The 22,682-nt window shown below is 43.9% G+C and overlaps 1 protein-coding gene across 1 annotated transcript; it reads right to left on the minus strand.

The window, feature by feature from the left end:
- Window positions 1-12,397: 12,397 nt before the first annotated feature.
- Window positions 12,398-21,566, minus strand: SC5D (sterol-C5-desaturase). Its single transcript, XM_070952314.1, has 6 exons — window positions 21,478-21,566; window positions 18,268-18,385; window positions 17,924-18,141; window positions 16,464-16,596; window positions 14,590-14,690; window positions 12,398-13,269 (listed from the first exon to the last, which is right to left on the minus strand). The coding sequence occupies exons 3-6, from the start codon at window positions 18,131-18,133 to the stop codon at window positions 12,841-12,843; spliced, it is 873 nt and encodes a 290-aa protein (XP_070808415.1). The 5' UTR covers window positions 18,134-18,141; window positions 18,268-18,385; window positions 21,478-21,566; the 3' UTR covers window positions 12,398-12,840.
- Between the last annotated feature and the right edge of the window lie 1,116 nt (window positions 21,567-22,682).

Here is a 22,682-nt window from a genome sequence, read left to right on the forward strand (position 1 = left end):
AGCTTTGGTGGGAAATGAGAAGGAAAGAAAGCTGGAATTAGTGCTCGGTTTAGATGCTGAAAGGGAATTGGAGTAACAGAATAACAGAGTTGGAAGGGACCTTGGAGGTCTTCCAGTCTAGTGATGGCGAACCTTTTTGCCGTCGCGTGCCAAAAGCGGGGGGTCGTGCAGGGGGGGTCACATGCACACATGCCCACACACATAATTCAATGCGAACTGCCCCCCGCGCATGCGCACGCGACCCCCCATGCTCCCCCCACTTTTGGCACACGATGGCCCGGTGGGCCCGGTAGGCCCATTTTTTGCCCTCCCCAGGCTACATGGGCTATCTTGGAGCCTGGGGAGGATGAAAACAGCCTTCCCCACCCCCTCCCAGAGGCCCTCCGGAGGCCGGAAACTGTTTCCCGACTTCTGGTGGGCCCGGAAGGCCTGAAAATCAGCTGCCCGGCATTGAACTAGGGCAGCGCTCACATGCCCACCGATGGTGGCACACGTGCCACAGGTTCACCATCACAGTTCTAGTCTAACCCTCTGCATTCCATTCCAGAGCCTATTCCAGCGGCGACGAACCTTTTACTCACAGGCCCGAAACCTTTTACTCACTGTGCCAAACAGGTACATGCTTTGCGTGCTTTGTGTGCATGTGTGCTATCCATGCGGCTCCTCTGTGCGCTGCACACGTAACTGCACCATCTGCACATGTGCAAGGCTTTTGCACAGCATCCCCCCTTGCGCTGCACGTGCAATCACACCATCTGCACATGCGTGCGGTTTTTGTGCATGAAATGCATGTGCGCAAATGCCATCTATGCATGCGTGCGCTGTGTGCAAGTACTCACATGTGCATGCAGAAATGTATGCATGCACATGAGAGCTCCAAAGACCAGCTGGGTCCCCTGAATTGTGCCGATGCGCACCCAAGGCCCGAACACCAGCTGGGGCACACACACATGTGCAGCTGGCCGACAGCTCACGTGCCCGGAAAGATGGCTCTGCATGCCACAGGTTCGCCATCACAACTTTATTCCATTCCAGACCAAAGATCCTATACCATTTCAGACAAATAGCTGCCCAATCTCTTGTTAAAATCCTCCAGTGACTAAACATAGGCAATGGGGAAAGATTTTGAGATATATCAGCTGAGTGGACCATCTAAGTGGAATAAGAAAACATGTTTTTTCATGCTACAGAAGAATGGATGCAAAATTACTCAGCTTCCTGTTTCTCAACTATTTTCAGATAAAAAAGATCTGAAAGTTTCAGCATCAAACACCAGGCCAGCGAAGCTGGTTAAATCAGTATCCTTTCTGACAGCCAAGATTTTTTTTAGGAGAGAAAAAAGAATGCTCACAATATATATATATATATATATATATATTCTCTGGTTTATTCGTTCTCAATTTCTGCGGTCAAGCCGTGTCAACATAAAACTGTCAATTTTCATCGCCATTGCCAGAACAAAAAAAAATAAATTAAAAATAAAAATTCCTCATTTTCTCCCAGCTGGTTAAACTCAGGACAGCTTCAGGAATAGGACTGGGAAGAATTAAGGATTCCTTGAGAGTCCGTCAAGGTGACTTCCTTGAGTCATTTGTCTGCACGTTCAGGCTTGTGCCATTTCCCAGATGGATGAAAGGCATACCAGAGGCTCACGTGGCTGCAAACTATGTTTCCACCTTTGCTCCTTTGTCCTCTGTGCTTTAGAAAGATACTTAGTCAAAAATGTCCGAGCAGGAAAAATTCTAACCTTGGTGTAGAGCACAGTGACAGTGCTCAGGTCTATGCTTGAATAATGCAGATGTTCTGACCCAGCTCCCCAAACATGACGAACACTCTGAAGTGAACTCAAAAATTCATTTAATTAGGAGTGCCGGCAGCCCAGCAAAAAAGTTTCTCTCTCACCGCAGGCTAACACAAGTCCGGCCAGCAAGGGAGATGAATAATTGTCTGCCACATCTATTCATCTCCGCCTCCTGCCTTTTATCCCCAGAGCTTCGCTTGTAGCAGTGGCTCTTCCGTCCCAAGGACCAGCCCATAGATTTCCACTGCTCTCCTCTCCTCTGCCTTCTGTGCATCCCTCGTCAGGCACTGGACTCAGCTGTTCCTCCTCTTCTTCATCAACCACCTCCAGACCTGGGGCTGTTGACTCTCGATCTGAGAGCTGATGGACGACCCAGGGTCCGCCTCCATCTGTCTCTCTCTCTGACAGCTCCATTCCTTCTCCCCCCCACCCACCCCCCGGAGCTCTCAGGTTGCCTTGATGCTGACCCTTACTCTGATGCCTCCTCCTCCTCTGATTTGGCTGTTGGAAAGGCCGGCGGCCGACAGGCCACAACACTAGGTAAGCCTCGACCTACGACCACAATAGAGCCAACATTTTCTGTTAAGTTTGTTAAGTGTGGTTTGCCCCATTTTACGACTTTCCTGGCCACAACTGTTAAGTGAATCACCGCACTTGTTAAGTTAGGGTTGTTCAGTGAATCTGGCTTCCCCCGAAATACAATGCGTGTGCATGATCCCCGTCCCCTGCGCATGTGCGCAGCTCCCCTGCACATTCCCTGCCCCCATGCATGCACGGCAGAGACCTGAAGACCAGCTGGCTGGTGGGAGGCGTGAGCGCATGCACGGCGGAGCTGAACTGGGGCGACGGCTCACGTGCCCACAGAGAGGGTGCTGCATGCCACCTCTGGCACATGTGCCATAGGTTCACCATCACGGGTGTAGGGTTTCCTGCCTAAGCAGGGGGTTGGATTAGAAGACCTCCAAGGTCCCTTCCAACTCTGTTATTCTGTTATATTCTAAAATTATCTGCAGAAAACAATTATTCTATTCTATTCTATTCTATTCTATTCTATTCTATTCTATTCTATTCTATTCTATTCTATTCTACCCTACCCTACCCTACCCTACCCTACCCTACCCTACCCTACCCTACCCTACTCTATTCTATTCTCTATAAAAGGACTGTACCAAATTCTTGTTGAATTGCAAGCCGCAGCCAAAGGCTGGGCTTCCCACAACACCCTTGACCGTTCTTACGGATCCATAAATTAAGAAAAAAAAAAGAGACCAGGCCATCCATAAATAGCTCAAGAAAGGGCCATCATTTATTCTCTTCATGTCAATTACTTATTCTTGTTTGGCCTCTGACCTCCGCCATTGATCCCAAATTAATCTGCAAACAGCTATCTGAGTTCATATTACATGTGTCGGAGACCGTCCGCATTTCCACAAAACCGAGTGTGTCCATAAAGGCACAAGGTCATCGGCCGGGCAGGATAAATAAATGGTTGCTGATTCTTCAGACAGTCTCCTAGGCAGCAAATCACCGTTTTACTGCAATGCAGCCCCTTCCAACAATGTACTTTTTGGAAATGGAGAAAATGATAGGCTAAGAGACGGCGATAAATACCTACCGCCGTTTTGTCATTAGGAGCTCCGGTCATGGGGAAAACACTGTTTAAAAAGTCACACACAGAAAGAGAGAGAGAGAGAGAGAGAGAGAGAGAGAGAGAGAGAGAGAGAGAGAGAAGGAAGAAGGAGGGGGGGAGGGAGGGAGGGAGGGAAGGAAGGAAGGAAGAGGAGGGAGGGAGGGCGGGAGAAGGAAGGAAGGAAGGAAGGAAAGGAAGGAAGGAAGGAAGGAAGGAAGGAAGGAAGGAAGGAAGGAAAGAAGAAAGAAAGAAAAAGGAGGGGGAGGGAGGAAACGAAAGAAAGAAAGAGGAAGGAAGGAAAGAAAGAAAGAAGAAAGAAAGAAAGGGGGAAGGAGGGAAGGAAGAGGAGGGAGGGAGAGAGAGAAGGAAGGAAGGAAGGAAGGAAAGAGGAAAGAAGGAAGGAAGGAAGGAAGGAAGAAAGAAAGAAAGAAGAAAGAAAGAAAGAAAGAAAGAAGAAAGAAAGAAAGAAAGAAAGAAAGAAAGAAAGAAAGAAAGAAATTTCCATGTTGTTTAATTCTTAAGCAAATGCTCCCTGAACAGCTTTGAGAAATCCACAAATAAAAGGGGGAGAGAGAGAAAGATTAAGAAATGATAATGTTTTGGAATTTAAATGCTGATTCTAGTTTCTGATTCTATTCAACTCTTCAGATTCGCTTTTACAGTCTCATTATTTCATGTAAGATGAAAGAAGTAGATTCTGGTCAGGATAGTTTCAGAAAAAATATTCTCGAACCAGGAACCTGAGAATTGAAAAACAACAACAATAACAACTCCCAAACTGGGAATGAAATTAATTTTACAGGTAGTCCTTGACTTACGATGACAACTGGGACCAGACTTCCCAACTGTCTAAGCAAGGCAGTTAGGTGAGTCGCACTGAATTTTGCGATCTTTTTGGCCACTGTTGTTAAGTGGCCTGGGTATTTACAAGACCGCCTTCTGCGTCCGATAGCCTCCCACCGATCAGTACGCTCCCACAGAGAGGGTCTCCTCAGGGTGCTATTGGTTAGACAGTGTCGTCTGGCGACCCCCAGGGGGAGAGCCTTCTCTGTGGGAGTACCTGCCCCCTGGAACAAGCTGCCCCCGGAGATTCGTCGGATTTCCGCCCTCCGTACCTTCCGCCGCGCCCTCAAAACGCTATTATTCCATCAAGCAGGGCTGGCCTAAAATATTATTTTAATGAGTTATTGAGTTTTAGATGATTGGCCAAACTATCTAATAATTTTAAATTCTTTTTAACTTTTATATTGCTGGTTTTTATCTTGGCTGTACACCGCCCTGAGTCCCTTCGGGAGAAGGGCGGTATAAAAATTTGATAAATAAATAAATAAATAAAATAAGTGAATCATCCCCCGCTGGCTTTGTCAGAAGCTGACTGGGAAACATCACAAATGGTAATCACACGAATGGGGGACACTGTGACTGTCCTGAATATAAGCTAGTTGCAAAACACCTGAATTTTGATCACGGGTCCATGGGGATGCTGCGACGGTCATAAGTGTGAGGACTAAGTCGTTTTTTTTCAGTGCCCTTAAAACCTAAAACGGTCACTAAACATTGTATGTTGAGGACTACTTGGATTTAATGAGATATTGGATGGAGTTTAACTGTCGCTCCATCCATAATTAATTGGAGAGAGACACATTTTAACAACAAAGCAACTATTAAGCGGGAAGTTAAATATTTAGTATACTCACACAAACAAATGCTTATGAAATCTATGTTCCAGACCCACATTTTACACATTGCACCAGCGAGCGTGGGCCAATTGTAACAATTTTCAGGCTAATTGAGTGACAAATTGAAGCAGAAGCAAATAAAACCGTAACAACGAAACTCCTGTTATTTTGCACAGATGGGGCTTAAGTCAGTTGCGCCGTCATTTGTCTGTTACGGCTGCTCTCTTGTGAGGCTACAATTAAAGGGATCACTTTTGACGCCCATTTCCGCTGTGAACCGAGAAAAAGGGCAGTTACCGGCCTGGCACTATTCAGGTGTTTTAAAGCAGCAGTCGCCAACTGGTGGTCCGCGAACCACTTGTGATCCGCGAGAAAATTTTGGTGGTCTGCAGAAAAATTACTTGCATTTCTTATATTGCACTAAATCAGGGGTCCTCAAACTAGGGCCCCTGGGCTGGATACGTGCAATGAACGTTTGTGTTGCTGCAGAGAGTCTCCCCCTTCGGGGTCTTTTTGTGTGGGTCAGAGGGGGGCAGAAATTCCGACTTGGGGACTGCTTCAGCCTCCTGGTGAGGGGCTTTGGGTGAAGGCTGGAGGGTGACGAAGAGCCAGAGGGCCTTGTTCCAGTGGGACTGCATCATGGCCTGGAACTGGCTGACCATCTCAGCCTGCTGAGCCTCCAGGCGCCGGTACCTTGCCTTGCACTCTCTCAGAGGTCTTTCCTCTGTTTGGAAAGCTTATGCTCCTAGTTCTCAGTGAGGTGCTTCTGCTAAGTCTTCCTCTCGGCCAGATCCAATTTGAACTGTGTCAGTTGTTTTGCCAACTCTTTCTCATGGTGGCTGCTGAGCTCCAACAACTGCTCCCTGTTGGGGCCCTAAGGAGCCTGGGAAGGGGAGGAGTGGCTGGGAGGGGAGGGGCGAGTAGAGGTTGGCAAGGGGCCCCTCCACTTGAGTGACATCAAGTTGGCCATGCCCACCCAGTCACATGACCACCTAGCCATATCCACCCAGCCAGTCATTAGGCAGATCATATTAGTAGTCCGTAGGATTTAAAATTATGAATTTAGTGGTCCCTGAGATCCGAAAGGTTGGTGACCCCTGTTTTAAAGAATTGTTGGAAGAAACATCCATCTGGTTCAGTTCCAAGTGGGGAGAAAGACACTGGAAACATGGAGGCTGGTTGGAAAGATGGTTTAATGGTGAAGCAGAACCACCAAGCATGTGGGATTCTGGGCAGCTGACCACATGGAGTGGGGCAGCAGTGGGTTCCACTTACCTTCGCTACAGGTTTGTAATCGGGAGTGTGCATGCGCGTTACACTTCTGCACATGCGCAGAGTTCATGATGACATCCGGGCAGATGGACAGAACCTCCCACCACTGCCACTAGTAGTTCTCCCGAACCGGGGCGAACTGGTAGAAACCCACCACTGGAATGGAGAATGAAGGTTATTTAAACCCCCTCTCTGGGCTTTGAACTTGAGCTTCCTATTCCTGTGGCAAGAGCATGTATTCTATTGTTTGCTGTCAGACTCCCATAGGACTATGCGGGGGTCATAGCCAAGTTTGTCTGAGCTCCCAGGTTTGATTGAAACTTGGAGGGTGATGATGTAACCAAGAGCCTTGTGTTCTGTGGGCAATTCCTATTGTGTCTTAATGTCTTTGTCCTGGTTTAGATCTTGAGTGAGGGCTAATCCCATCACACTGAGGCTGAAGGTCTTTTGTCTTGTAGCTAGGCTGGCCCAGTTCTGTTGGGGCTTTTAAGACAGGTGGAGGCTGCTTTCCAATGAGCATGTTTCTCCTTTAGGGGAAATATAATATTCTGCCTTTTTAATATTTCTCAAAATATTTCATTCTTCCAGGAGAGGGGTGGGTGCTAACTCTCTACAGAATAAAGCTGTTTCCGACAAAAGCTGTTTTTGACCAATGCAACAGAGCGAATTTTACAAGTTCCAAAATGTTATTTGAAACCATGACCAGATGTTTCTCCTCCTCCTAAAACCCACAGAGGCTCAAAATCTCTCTTCAGTTTCGTAACTCAAGAACTGCCTGCTTTTATTTGGAGAACTATTTCCAGACAAGGAACTAGAGTTGAAACAAAAGTTGGAGTGGATTAACTTTGCCCAGGTGAAACCTTGTCACGGGAAACAATTCGATCTAAGCTACTGAGAGAGTCCTAAGAAGACGCAGTACCTGGTAAGCTTTTTTATTTGGGGAGGTTGGGGAGGATGGGTCCTGCTGAGTAACCTGGTTTGAAAACCACCAGAGAACATCACGGTGGCGGAAAGCTTAGTCTGGGAAGATGAGAGGAACAGTAAGCCAGCAAGCAATCTTAAAACCGTCTCCTGCAATTCTGGACTTCATGCTTGGAACAGAAAAAATATATATGAAAATTTGATCTTAGATTTTGAGGATTATACTAAGGTTGTTGCTGTAGAAGTGGTTTGTATCTATCAGAAATGTATATCAAAAAGTTGAGGCTGTGACTCAACTTCAATCAGAACAGAGCTGGAAGGGACTTTGGAGTTCTAGTCCAACCCTCTGAAGGCAACTGTTCCACTGGCTAATTTTTCTGTTAGGAAGTTTCTCCTTAATTCCAGGTTGCTTTTCTCCTTCCTATATTTTGTATACCGTGTTTCCCCGAAAATAAGACCCTGTCTTATATTTCTTTGAACCCTGAAATAAGTGCTTGGCCTTATTGCCAGGTGCTCAAAAGCCAGATTGGGTTTATTATCAGGGGATGTCCTATTTTGGGAGAAACAGAGTACTTCGTATACTACTTTGCATACTTTTTTTGTATATTTTAGTATACTTTGTATACTACTGTATCAAAAAAAAGATGGAAGTCACTGGGTTTTTAAAAATGATTTTACCTTACTTTTCTTTATCTTTCCCTCTCCAATTTGTATTTTCATTTGTGTTTTATAGTACAATAAACTTTAACTTTAAAAAAACAAACCTTTCCTGCATAGTGTTTTTAGTCCTTTAGAGCTCTCCCTTTTTAACAAAAATAATGCAGCTGAATTGCATTTAATTGGCAGTTTTTAAAATATTAAAAATAGGAAGCCCTTCGCTGTTTCCTTTGGGGGGGGGAGGACCAGGAAAAAGATGCCCCCTCCCCTCAATGCGTTTTTGATTTTTCCACTGAAAAAATTCTGGTCTGTTGCAAAGGCTCCACCATGTGGTCAGATGTTTAAAATTTCAGTTCAGCTTCATAAGAAGACATTCCTTGAATCCCATCTTCTTCCTGCTTTGTGGGAGATAAGACCGAAAAACTGGCCTGAAAAGGATCTGCCTATAAGTTTATTCCTACTCAATAGTTAGTCCTTGACTTATGACCACAATGGAACCCAAAATTTCTGTTGTGAGACAGCTGTGAAATGAATTTTTGTCTCATTTTACGGCCTTGCTTGCCATCGTTGTTCAGTGAATCACTGCAGTTGTTAAGTTAGTAACACAGTTATTAAGTGGCTTCCCCAATGACTTTGCTCATCAGAAGGTTGGGACGCTCGTGTCATAAATACGAGTCCGTTGCCAAGCATCTGAATTTTAATCATGGGAATATGGGAATGCAACTGGGGATTTTCCATTGTAGTTGGAACTTTGAATGTTTACTAAATGAACTATGGTAAATCGAGGATGGCCTACATAATAAAGTCGTAAGAGTTATAAGCATGACGTCTTGGGGATAAAACTTGTGATCTGTGGTTAGATTAAAAGGGAAGCAATGCGCAGATTAGGCCATCGGTCATCTAAAGCCGATGACATCAGATGATCAGCTGATGACATCAGATGATCAGCCGATCATCTAAGTTCGATGATATGGTGCACAACCAGGGCAGGCAACAAGTGTACTCAGCCTCTTCAACTGTTGTTTCAATCCATGACTGGCCCCTTAAAGTAGGTCAAAACTAATTAACATGTCCGCCAAATGTTGGAAATGCAATCAGACACCGGGCACATATTATCACATGTGGTGGACGTGTGCGAAGAAGCATTTTTTTTAGTGAAACAAAACCTAGTTGCTCTCCTATTTTAGAGACAAGAAACGAGGATTTTCTTCCTGTCAAGTGTAATCTCCCCTGAAGGCCCAGAGGGTGTTTTAAATCTCAAGCAAATTCCTCTGCTCTTCAGTGGTGGTATAATAATCTCTCTCTCTCTCTCTTTCTCTCTCTTCCACTTCTCTGATCTTATGTTTATTTTATTTATTTATTTAGTGATTGGATTTATTTACTGTCTTTCCTTCAACTCTTCACCTTCTTCCACGCTTCCTGCCCCTGCAAAAAACCTGTGAGGTAGGTTGGGTTAAAAAAAAGAAAAGGAAAATCCAGTCACCCAGTAACTTTCCATGGCTGAGAATGGAGAAGCCAGACCAGCATTTAACCAGCATCTTAATTACCACACCATATACCATTTCTTCTTTACAAGTAGTTAGTCTTATATGTCTTTTTTTTTTTTTACTTTACAGTCCAGAAACTATTAAATGAAGGCAGCTCTCTCCTACAACTGTATGGTTTATAAATCCAAGCAGAGGAAGTATCCTATTTTTTATTTTGTGCCTGTCATCAAATCCTTACAACTTGCAGAAATGCATCTTGAGTTATATAAGGTACGAAGCTATAAAATCAGGATTTTTAAGCCCCAGTGAACAGATTCATCCCAAGGTCAGCCCAAAACCAAAATAAGTAACTCTTATTAACTTATTAACGCTTAGTAACTCTTCCAAAATAAACATTGATTTATTTCAAAATAGTCCTGTGCAAATTCTGCAGAATTAAGAGTTTGCACACAATGGTTCTAAAAACAAAAAACAATTATGATGTATTTGGCTTTAATTCCTGAAACAAGCCATGTGATGTTTATTCATAAAACAACTCCAAAATCGAACTCCCAAAATCAAATTGTTACGACTTTTAAAACAAATTGGGAACCCACTCACCATTTAATTTTTCTATACTTGTGCCAATAGAGTTCAATAATTTTTTCATATTTTTTTTTTTTTTGTTAAATGTGTATATTTTAAGAAATATAATGTATTGGTAAATATAATAGCTAGCAGGCTCTGCAATGATACAGTGAGAGGTTTGGAAGGAGAAATTTATGCCAAAGCTCTCCCAAATTTCGGTTACAATCCATAAAGCTTCAGCTATGCGTGACAAGGCACCGCATTTTGCTAAAAATTCCTTACAGAACATTATGCACACTCGATAATGAGAGGTACAAGTTCCTAGATCAGTTTCACTCAACCTCAGCAATTTTAAGATGTGTACACTTCAACTCCCAGAATTCCCAAGTCAGCACAAGGAATTCTGGGAGCTGAAGTCTTCACGGCTTAAAGCTAAGAAACACCGATCTGGAGACCCTGTAAGTAATTCTGGCTGGAAGGTAACCCCATTTAGATGATTTGCTGTAGCTGTGGAAGCTAAGCAGGATCAGGCGCGTTACTTGAAATGGGAACGCCAAAGGAAATCTTAGCCTCGTGGACTAGGTGGAAAAATAATATCCCGAACGCAGGCAGCTGCAATATCACACCAAAGAGCAGAATTTGACTCGACAAACAAACTCGGATGGGTGAGGCTTGTTAGATGTAGCTGAGATGCTGGTTTTATGGTTATTAATGTTTTTTCCCATTCCATTCAATCGAGTCTGATTCTTTAGAAACTGCCTGGACAAGTCCCAGAAGTTTCCTTGGCAAGTGGTTTGCGCTATTGCCTCCTTCTTAGGGTTAAGAGAAACTGACTGGCCCAAGATATCCGGTGGCTTTGTGCCAAAGGCAGGACTAGAACTTCCAGTCCCTAGCTGAATGCCTTAACCCCTACACTAGGGGTGTCCAACCATGGCAACTTTAAGACCTGTGGACTTCAACTCCCAGAATTGAAGTCTACAGATCTTAAAGGTTGGATACCCCTGCACTACACCAACCTGCCCGTTTTATTAAAATCTATCCACAGAAAAAAAATATCATTTTAATGATTTTATCACCAGAAAACATCAGAACCGATACACTAAATAAATCTACTATACAATATACACGTATATAGATAGATATACCATCTTCACTTTTTAAAATTTGCAAACACTGATTTCGGGCACTTAATAACTACACTTCATAACCTTTGATCTTTTAAAAACATTATTAAAGAGAAGACAATTCTCTTTGTGGGGAAGGGGTATGAAACGATATCCTACATACAGTAAAAAAACCAATCAGGATTTTTTTTTTTCACATTATCTCCTGAATTATTTTCATTTTTTATCAGAGTAAATCATTTTTTACTCTGATAAAGGTTTGTTTGTCGGAGGGGATGATTTTAGTGTTTGAAGTAATATATGTTGAAGAGGAGAAAAGTCAAGGCAATGATTTAACAGGGGTGTCAAACTTGCAGATCGGATGCGTCACGTGCCAGCCACACCCACCCCAGCTCCACAAAGGGGCATAAGTGTCACGATACATCACATGACGGCAATGTGATGCCGCTGGTTTGACACCCGTGATTTAGAATACCCTTCTTCCATCTGTTTCTGTGTTGGACTCCAACTCCCATAATGACTAGCCAGCAGCGCTATTTAGTGCAGGAGTGAGCAACTGTGGCCCTTTTACAACCTGTGGACTTCAACTCCCAGAATTCCTGAGACAGCCAAGCTGGCTCAGGAATTCTGGGAGTTGAAGTCCACAAGTCATAATTCCAAAAGGCATCTACCTCCACAAAGGTAACTCAAGTCTACAGCAGAGGTATCCAATCTTGGCAGCAGGTAACTCAAGGTGGATGACCCAGATCTATAGTATGATTAAAATCATAATCATATTCCTGTTAATAAACACCTCCCCACAGATGTTTGAAATTCACTCGTTACGAAATGAATTAGAAACACACATAAATGCAGATTCCTTTGCAAAACAGAGGCTTCGATGGAGTAATAAGCTACGTGCCTGTGCTTTATTCCTGCCTTGCTTCAGATTAACATATTTTATTTTATTTTATCATGCTTAGCATGACAACTCTCCTTATCTCACAGGTCATTCAATGAAACCTTGATATTCTAGACCACTGTTTCTCAATCTTGTCAACAGTATGCTGGCTGGGGAATTTTAGGAGTTGAAGTCCACACATCTTAAATTTGGCAACGTTGGGAAAAGTTGGTCTAAACCTTGGACTTTCCGTGTTCTGATGCAACTTGGCGTCCTTTGGATGTTGATGTTCTGATATACATCACATCATTTTGTAATTGCTGTGAAAGTGTCCTTCAGAAATTCCTCCCACCTATTACTCTGTTAAGACAAGACTAAAGTGCATTGTAATATGTATTTTAGGAGCGAAATTACACAATGGAAACAATGAAGGACTCCATTCGTCTGCACCAAACCCAAACTCTTATTCAACATACTGGTGTTAAACAGTAGACATTCGTAACTGACTGCACAGCAACAACTTACAAGGTGTGGCTGAAAGTTGCCCTCGAACATCTGCCGAGGATGGACTTCAGAGCTGGACTGACCGCTTCCTGATTCATCTAATGGCAACAGGGAAATTCATGGACGCTTTCTCCTGTTCAACATCCCAGAGACTGCTCTGTTGTGAATCCACATCTTCTTTCTGTCTTCTCATCCTGGAATGTTAGGTGCCAAATATCTCCATTTTGAAAGCTAATGGATGGAGAAAGGGTTGACACTTTCATCCTACACACTTCATAAGGCATAGAGGTTCCATATCCTTCCAGTTGGGAGAGATTGCTATTTATTTTTCGTTTCATGGCCTCCGGGTAGTTTCTTATTCTCGTGGCCGTTTGCCAGCTTCTTCAAATATGCATGGGGCCCCTGACCTTCAAAAGAAGAGGGGTTTTTGTAGGAGCCCCCGATTCTATCCCAGAGGGTGAAGTATTGGCCGTAATTGTAATCGAAGTACAAGTGATGGTCCGTGTGATGGGCAGCTCCGTTGATGATGGGTTTCAGCAGATTGGGAATGCGACAGTCTCCGTCGTGAATGGAGACTGACCAGATGTTGACGAAGACATAGAGGCCCAAATAGGTCACTTTGTGAAGAGGAAAAAGGAACGGGTAGACGTGATAAGGGACGCTCTGAAGGAAACCGTCCACGGGGTGAAAAGCATGGCTGGCAAACGGAGTCGTGACCTTCCACGTGTGATGGGGCTTGTGGAAACGCTGTGGAAGAGAGAAAAGAATCAGATCGTTACAAACAGATCATAACATTTTCACTTTATTTTGCTGAGGTCTCCACCGGCTACAAAAATAGCTCACAGGGGATCCTCAACTTATGACCACAACTAGAATTTCCACCGCTAAAGAAGATGTTTGTTAAGGGAGCTGTGCCTGATTTTACCACCGTTTTTGCCATAGTTAAGCAAATCACCGCAACCCTCAGAAGGACAGGACAGTTCCCAAGTGCTTGAATTTTGATTACGTCACTTGGGGAATGCTGGGATTGTCCTAAGCATGAGGACCAGTCGCAAGTCACATTTTTCAGTGCCATTGTAACTTCGAACGGTCGCTAAACAAATGGTAAGCCGAGGACTACCTGTTTTGGACAACCCTCAATCGATTTGCAATGTGTTCTGACCCAGCTCCCCAAACACGACAAACCCTCTGAAGTGAACTCAAAAGATGCCTTTATTAGGAATGTCGGCAGCCCCGACAAAAAGTTTCTCTTTCAGTGCTAGCTAACAAGTCCATCTGGGCGGAAGATGAATAGTTGTCGGCCACACATATTTATCTCTGCCCCCCGCCTTTTATCCCCAGAGCTAGGTTGGGGCCTGGGTAGCAGCGGTGGCTCTTCCTTCCCAAGAACTGGCCCATAGATTTCCACTGCTCCCCTCTTCTCTGCCTTCTGTGCATCCACGTGTCAGGCACTGGACCCATCTGTTCCTCTTCTTCCTCATCAGCCATCTCCAGACCTGAGGGCTGTTGACTCTCCGAGGACTAATGGATGGCCCAAGCTCCGCCTCTGTCTCTCTCTCTCTCTCTCTGCCAGTTTCGTTCCCTCTTTCCCCTCAGAGCTCTCAGGTTGCCTTGATGCTGGCTCTGACTCCCATGCCGCTTCTGACTTGGATGCTGGAGGGGCCGGCGGCCAACAGGCCACAACACGATGTATATCGTGAATTTTACCAATGTTATTCCACCTTCACGTATAAGGACAGAACGAAGTTCAGTACCATGGAAGAAACCATGTTGGGAAGCAAAATGTTCCGCAACAAAGTAACCCACATTCAAAGACTAGAAAAGCTGGTCTCAATCTGCTAAACCTGCATTTCTCAATGGGTTCAGCAGGCAAGTTGAGACAAGTTGCTACGGTTGAGAAATGTTGTACTAAACCACTGGAATGTTCCCTAGGAACATTCATCCAGACACGAGTCCTCTTCTGCTTGGTCTTGCCAGTATCGACCAGCACACTGCTTCAATCATGCACCTTCCAGGTGACGCCCTCTTCTTCCAGAAACAGTCTTGCCGGGACATTATTGACCTTACCTTATATAAGATCTTGTGGTGGAGAAACCGATGAATCCAGTAAATGCACACATCGGTGAAGAACAGAAATGAAAACATGCTGAACACCACGCCAAACCATCCTAGATAAGGAGGGAAGAAAATTAGGGACTGGCAGAATTCCAGTCGATTCAATTTATGAGAACAAAGACATTTGTCAATGTTTATATTTGTTATCTACTTTAGTACCCTGTTTCCCCGAAAATAAGACATCCCCTGATAATAAACCCAATCGGGCGTTTGAGTGCATGCGCTAAAATAAGCCTCCCCCAAAAAATATTTAAATGCAGAGCTGGAAATCAGATAAGACGGCAAGAGGAGCCCCATCTTGCTCCACGCACCCCAAAATATTAAGACCTCCCCAAAAATAAGGCCAAGCGCTTCTTTTGGGGTTCAAAAAAAATATAAGACAGGGTCTTATTTTTGGGGAAACACGGTAATTGTTAGCCATGTACCAAATCCAAGAACTGGACAATCAAAGAGCAACTCTGGGAGGAATGGGAGATTTTCAGGTGGGTGGACATGGCCTGAACTTGTGAACCTATTTCTTCTTCCTTTCCCACCGGATCCTTTTTAATAGGAGGAAAATAAGCTAGATCAATGTCAGAATTTGCATAGCTGTCCTGGGAACTATTTTGGGACAGATTTTGGCAGTAAAGAGGCAATGGTGGAGGACTGGGGGGTGGGGTGGGGGGAGAAGGTTTCCTTAAGGCTGCTTCCTTCTCTTGTAGATCAATGTTTCTCAAACTAGGCAACTTTAAAACATGTAGATTTCAACTTCCAGAAATCCCCTATGCTATCCAGAAAGCATAGATTTCTGGGAGTTGAAGTCCACATGTCTTAAAATTGCCCAGTTTGAGAAACACCATTGTAGATATTGTAGGTGGTGAGCCATGTTGATCTACAGGGGCAAAAAAAAAAAAAAAAATCAGCAATTTTCTGTCTAATCTATTTGATTCAAAGGCACCAGCTTTTGTCAGTTGTTCTTTTCATGCTCTGAGGAAGGTTTTTTTTTGTTTTGTTTTGTTTTTAATTTGATTTATATGCCGCCCTTCTCCGGAGACTCAGGGCGGCTTACAATGTGCTAAGCAATAAGTTGAGTTGCATCTCAGGAAAGCTGATGCCTTTGAATCTAATCTGTTAATTGGAAAGTGGGCTGCCAGACATCCTCTTCCTCCTGTGAAAAGAGAGAGCAGAGCTGTGCTACTTTCTGTGTTTCTCAGGAGACTTAAGAGAATTTTGAACAACACATTTGAAAAGAACAAGCAGCTGTCAGCTAAGCAGTCAACAGCTTGAATGGTAACACTTTTCCATTCAAAGGCATTTGCACAGATACGTGGGATGTTGAATTGCTGGATCAGTTAAAGGTTTGCTGCCAGAGTCCCCTAATTAATGATGCAAACTTCACAGGTCTGCTTCAACCATCACTTCCTTATGAACCTGATTTAAAAGACTAGACAGATAATTCATGGACAAATGCAGATAAGTAAACGTAGGCTACTAACAAATTTAATAACACTGTGATTAAATCATAATTATAGTTTTTCTTTCATGCTACTTAGTATTTTACATTCCAAAGCTTTCAATTTCCAACCCTAAAAGTTACCATAAAGTAGCAGTCATAATTTAAAACATCTCTCCCTCAACCAATGCACTCCAGAAAGTGGCAGTTAAATTGCACCAAAGATGTCCACTCCTAAACCATTTTACTTTGCATAATGGGGATTATGCAAGATATATGTTGGGATTACAAAGTTTCTGGCAGAATGTAGAGTTTTAAGTGTGGAGATAAAAAGGGACAGAGAAAAGCATTATGGAGGTCAGTTCTGGAGGGATTGCCCAACAGGGGTGCTTACCGTAGGGAGAATCCCCAATGTTACTGTAGAGTTTGCTGTAGCCTCTGACCTCAGCAAAGAAGATGACCACGGTGGGAATGCTCATCAATGGCACAGATGAGACCGCATGCTTTATTTCCCGCTGCACTTGATTCTGAACACAAAAGCAGGCAATGGGTCAAAAGGCCTTTTAAAACCACTCAGTCCTAACCTTGGCAACTTTTTAAGACTTGTGGACTTCAACCCCAGTCGACATGTCTGGTTGGGGAATACTGGGAGTTGAAGTCCACAGGTCTTGAAAGTTGCCAAGGTTGGGAAGCCCTGGTATAGACTTCACACTCCCCACCAAAATTCTGAGAAAAGGGCTTCCCTAAAGCAATTGGATAAAACTCTTATCCAATTTAGAGAGTCCAATGAGCGGAGCTCCAGAGGAAAACAAGTGTCGAAGGCTCGGACTGAGTAAGGAACTGGGCTAAACCGGAAGAGGAAGTGTGTTTAGTCAAATTTCTTACTCAGTCAGAGGCCAATCGGATGAGGAATATCCCCACTCAATGGACTCTCTAAACAGTGCAAGGGAAAATTTATTTATTTATTTATTATTGAATTTCTATACCGCCCTACTCCCGAAGGACTCAGGGCGGTGCACAGCCATGAAATAAAACACATAAATATAAAATGGATGAATCTGCAGCAGAGTTCTGCTTTATTGTTCACTATGCTACATTACCTGACAATTCTACGCATCGTATGAATCCTCCTCCTCTCCAATACATCAAAATAAGGGGAAGGGGGGGGGAAGAAAGGCAGTCAAAATTCCAGCTGAAAGAACTCCTCAATAAAAATGAGGGTAACTAAATCAGGAAAGAAAAGATGAAATGTGCCCAGCCACCCAAAGTACCATATAGAGCAGTGATGGCTAACCTTTTTGCCATCACGTGCCAGGAAGAAGGGGGGGGGCAGGGGGGTTGCGCGCTTGCGTACTCATACCCATAATTCTATGCGACCCACCCACCCCCTGCTCACCCCACTCCTGGCACACAATGGCCCGGTAGGCCCGTTTTTCTTTCTCACCTGGCTCCAGGACCTCTCTAGGCGTCTGGGGAGGGCAAAAACAGCCTTCCCCACCCCTTCGGAGGCCAAAAATGGCCCGTTTGACAACTTCCAGTCTCACCGGAAGCTGAGCTTGTGCCCCCACTGATATGGTTACGCGTGCCAGTTGTGGCACGTGCGCCATAGGTTCGCCATCATGGATATAGAGCTAGCAAGGAGAAAAACTCCACCCCCCCACCCCCACCCATTTCATGAGGTGTTCATTCTGCTTTATGGCACTAACATTTTTATGCACATATTTAAGAAGAGGACTAAGCAGGGCACAATTCACAACACGATAGGGTTCTGGTTCTTTTGATAGGACCTCTCGTGAGTAACCGAACGACGTTAAAGGAAACAGCAGCTTTGCCATGTTGCTGTACCCCACTCACCTCTAAGAACTGGGGGTGCTTCTTTAACTTGTGATCAAAAAGCAGATAGTAGCCGAGAGTGGCAAACAGAAAATATATCACAATTGCCCCCAGGTTTGTTATAACAAAGAGACTGATAATCTGCCGGAAAGCATTGTCTTCTGGACAGGTTGCTGGATAAACATAAGGTGTCAAAATATAACTATCTGCATAATCCAGGATAAGATCCATTGCTGCACCTGCAGGAGTGCCAGGAAGGAAAGAGTGTTATGTCAAACACAGAAAAATACAAAAGGTTATCTTGCAATAATCTAACCCAGAAGTGGGCAATTAATTTTCCAAAGGGACCACATGAAGAAGTTTACCTGTATAAATAATCTGAAGAATGCACTTCTCCTTATTACCAGCGTTCAGAAAAGGACATCAATCACTTGTTTTCAGAGCCTCCTCAGTTCCGAATCACTTCGGGGATGGTCCAAACCACTAAAAGTAAAGTGCATCAGGAAATTCCACGAATGGCAAGTTTTGACTGTAGTTTTCCAGTCTCATTTGTACAGTTGAGAAGAAAGATTTATTGCAAAGAACTGAGCAGTGTAAAGTGTGTGAGAGAAACAGAGTCACCTATTAGTAGATCTTTACCCCGTTTCTCCCTGCTTTAAGGATGGAAGAGAGAAAAGAGACCTTCCTGTCAACAACACAACAAAGTCACCACTAACCATGCCAATAGCCGTCTCTTTCAAATCAATGGAAACTCACCCTACAGCAGAAAAGAAATTTGTAGCACTTCTTTCTGCTTGCTGGTCATGGTTGTTCCGAAGGTGCTTTTTTTTTTTTTTTCCAAGAGGCAACTGGACTTTCTGGTTTTTCTTTGAAGACGTTTTATTTCTCATCCAAGAAGCTCCACCATCCAATCAGAGCTGAAGAAGCTTCTTGAACGAGAAGCGAAATGTCAAAGAAAAACCAGAATGTCCTGTTGCCTCTTGGGGGAAAAAAAAGCACCTTTGAGACATCTTAAACAGTAATTAATTTAATTTAGAATAGAATAGAATAGAATAGAATAGAATAGAATAGAATAGAATAGAATAGAATAGAATAGAATAGAATAGAATAGAATAGAATAGAATAGAATGCAGAATAAGAATAGAATAGTATTCAATAGATTGTAGAATAAGAATAGAATGCAGATTAAGAATAGAATAGAATAGAATAGAATAGAATAGAATAGAATAGAATAGAATAGAATAGAATAGAACAGAATAGAATAGAATAGATTTTTTTTTATTGACCAAGTGTGATTGGACACACAAGGAATTTGTCTTGGTGCCTATGCTCTCAGTGTACATAAAAAAAAGATACATTTATCAAGAATCATAAGGTACAACACTTAATGACAGTCATAGGGTACAAATAAGCAATCAGGAAACAATATCAATATAAATTGTGAGGATACAAGCAACAAAATTACAGTCAAAACTGGAAGAAGATGGGTGGTGGGAATAATGAGAAAATTAATAGTTGTGCAAGGCTTAGTAAATAGTTTGACAGTGTTGAGGGAATTATTTGTTTAGCAGAATGATGGCAGCCAAGATGACCAAAGGCCTGGAGACTAAAACATATGAAGAACGACTGCAGGACTGATTGAACACACAAGGAATTTGTCTTGCTGCATACGCTCTCGGTGTACATAAAAGAAAAGATATGCATAATGGCATGCATGCCTTCTTAATCAGGACATTGACGAAACCTCTGAGTAGAAGATTGGGCTTCTGGATCTAAATGGACCAAGTTTGTTTAAAAGTGAGATTCTGGGTCCCCCAACTCTTCATCCCATCAACCTCTTCAGGACGTTTCTGTGGTTCATTTATCAATCCTTAGGAGGAAGAGGAGAGTACCTTTAAAGGTCTCCAAAACTAGCCTCCAAAAGTTGTGGGTCCTCCAATACTGGAGGTTTTTAAGAAGAGACTGGAAAACCATTTGTCTGAAATGGCATCAGGGTTTCCTGTCTGAGGAGGGGGTTGGACTAGAAGACCTCCGTGGTCCCTCCCAACCCTGTTATCCTTCCTTCCTTCCTTCCTTCCTTCCTTCCTTCCTCATACTCTATTCATCCTTCCTTCCTTCCCCCCCCTCCCTCCTCCATCATTGGAGGTCTTTAAGAAAAGATTGGACAACCATTTGTCTGAAATGGCATTGTGTTTCCTGTCTGAGCAGGTCCCTCCCAACTCTGTTATCCATCCATCCTTCCTTCCTTCCTCCCCCCCCTCCCTTCCTCCCCCCCCTCTCCCCTCCCTCCCTCCTCCATCACTGGAGACTTTCCAGAAAAGATTGGACAACTATTTGTCTGAAATGGCATCGGGTTTCCTGCCTGAACAGGGGGTTGGACTATAAGACCTCTGAGGTCCCTCCCAACTCTTCCTTCCTTCTTTCCTTCCTTCCTTCCTTCCTTCCTCCCTCCCTCCCTTTCCCCTCCCTCCCTCCTCCATCACTGGAGACTTTCCAGAAAAGACTGGTCCCGTCCACCCTCTTGTCATTCTGTTCCAGAAGCTGGCTTCGGGTTTCAAAGAAGCGAGAAGAAGCTGAAGTATGAAAACACAGCACCAAGAAGGGTCTTAAAGGCCCATTAGAACCTCGTTAAAGAGAGAAAGGCTTTAAAAAACGCAGAGCTATTATTATTATTATTATTATTATTATTATTATTATTATTATTATTATTTAATCTTTGGTGAGATTCACAGCCTTTGAGGCTGGTTAATAGCTCAGCAGCTCGAGTCCTAACCAAGGACCTAGGAACTGTTAAGGTACTATTATTATTATTATTATTATTATTATTATTATTATTATTAGTTAATCTTTAGTGAGATTCACAGCCTTTGAGGCTGGTTAATAGCTCAGCAGCTCGAGTCTTAACCAAGGACCTAGGAACTGTTAAGGTATCGTCGGAGGATGTAAGCTGTTCCGAGTAAGGTGGTTTTTTTGTAGAGTCAAAATGTTCAAGTCCGGCAATTTTAGAATTTCTAAATAGCGGGGTAGCCCTTTGGGTATTGCTCCAAGGGCTCCAATTACAATCGGGACAACACGCGATTTCTTTTTCCACAGTCGCTCAAGTTCAATTTGCAAATCCCGGTACTTTGTGATTTTTTCTTGCTGCTTATCTTCAATCCGTGCATCACCAGGTATTGCAATTATTATTATTATTATTATTATTATTATTATTATTATTATTATTATTATTATTATTATTATTATTATTATTATTATTATTATTATTATTATCTTGTTTGTCGCTGGGAGTTCTTCAAGCCAGCTTGGGAAAAACGTAGGAACGAAGCAAAATGAAGCGACTTTTTCTAACCTTCTCCCCTTCAACCACCTTTCCCTCAGCCGGGGTGCTGGAGGTTATAGGGAGACCCCATTTCCCAGCAGCCTCAGCCATCGCCGCCCAGGCTGGGGGATTCTGGGAAATGAAGTCCGGGCACCTGAAGTGCTCAAGGTAAGAAAGATGGGCGGCCACAGCCTATCATCATACACACACACACACACACACCCCACCCGGGACGCTCCTCCGCGCTTCTCCCCACCTGGATCCCGCCGCTCCGCCACCATCCTCCGCAGGTAACCAGGAATACCGACCGCGCTCCGTGTTCGGTCCTTGAAAAACTGGTCTCTGGCCCTTGCCCCCTAGTGAAAACGGGGAAGGTCCCTGGCGCCAATCATCGGGCGGGAGAGGCGGAGTTTCGGCGACCTAAGACGCAGGGATTGGCTCCGCTCCTCACGCGCCACCTGCCGGTCGAGGGTCGCGCGACGGCCGGCTTGGAGGGCCGGCCGCGGATTGGACGGCGCGACCATCGGCGTGAAGGGAGCCTATCAGGAATGCAGGGGCGGTTTCAGAAGGGAGGGGAGGGGGCACGGAGTGACGGGCGTCGTCGTGGTTGTTTATTTACCACAGCGGCGACGGGGTGAATTTATTTACCTCAGAAAAGAGCCGGTGAACTTTATTTACCTCAGAAAACAGCGGGAGGGTTAGGCCGCCTGTCCCCAGGCTGGTCCCGGTGGGATTGGGATAAGTATCCCCTCCCCCCGTGAACTGGTTCCTCTATTCAGTCGGGTTGGGATGCTTTCTGAGGCAAAAGGAGAGGAGAGTGGAGCCGTCTTGGACTTCTGGAGGTGACAGGAAAACGAAGAGAAAGAAGGGAGGCCTTTCCATTGCCTCCAGCGCCTCGCCTCCAATATCTTTGCGTTTTTGGTGATAACAAAGTTCTTAAGTTTCACCTTCATTGGGTTGGCACTCGTTTTGGTATTGATAGGACTTGGCGACATCTTCCCTGATCATCATCTTTTAACGACCCCATAATCCCTTGCAGGGTGGAATCTGGGCAACTGACTGGAGCTAGCAAAGTGTTTTAATGGCTGGATGCCCTTCCTGTCGCCAATGTGGAGTTTTTGTTTGTTGATCCCTTTTGGAAACCCACAAAAAAGCAACCCAATTTTTTTTTTCTGGAAAGCATCTAATAAGCATCCTTTGCTTATTAAACCCCAATCAACAAGCTTTCCAAATCTTTACAGCAGAGAATATTTTTTAAAAATTTTTTGACCGGCATGTCAAGGAAAAACATGCCAAGCTATACTACAGGCATTTCCCCCAAGTCCCAAATATAAGGAAACTTCATGAAACAAGACTGCCAAGAAACGATCTTGTTCCCCATGTTTAATTATTTTAAAATTACTCCAGCAAACATCTAGATGAAAGAAGCTAAATTCAAAGAGTAAATATTTGTTCATACAA

The sequence above is a fragment of the Pituophis catenifer genome, unplaced genomic scaffold (genome assembly GCF_029215685.1).
Source record: "Pituophis catenifer annectens isolate HBS135680 unplaced genomic scaffold, rPitCat1.0.hap2 SCAF_12, whole genome shotgun sequence".
Lineage (NCBI taxonomy): Eukaryota > Metazoa > Chordata > Lepidosauria > Squamata > Colubridae > Pituophis > Pituophis catenifer.

Bases quoted from the DNA above. Each gene is read 5' to 3' on its own strand.
- SC5D (XM_070952314.1), bottom strand. From the start codon at position 18,133: ATGGATCTTATCCTGGATTATGCAGATAGTTATATTTTGACACCTTAT. The intron at 16,597-17,923 runs GTGAGTGGGGTA...TTTTGTGTTCAG, and splicing joins AGCACCCCCAGTTCTTAGAG to AATCAAGTGCAGCGGGAAAT. The intron at 13,270-14,589 runs GTAAGGTCAATA...TCTCTTCCACAG, and splicing joins ACCACAAGATCTTATATAAG to CGTTTCCACAAGCCCCATCA.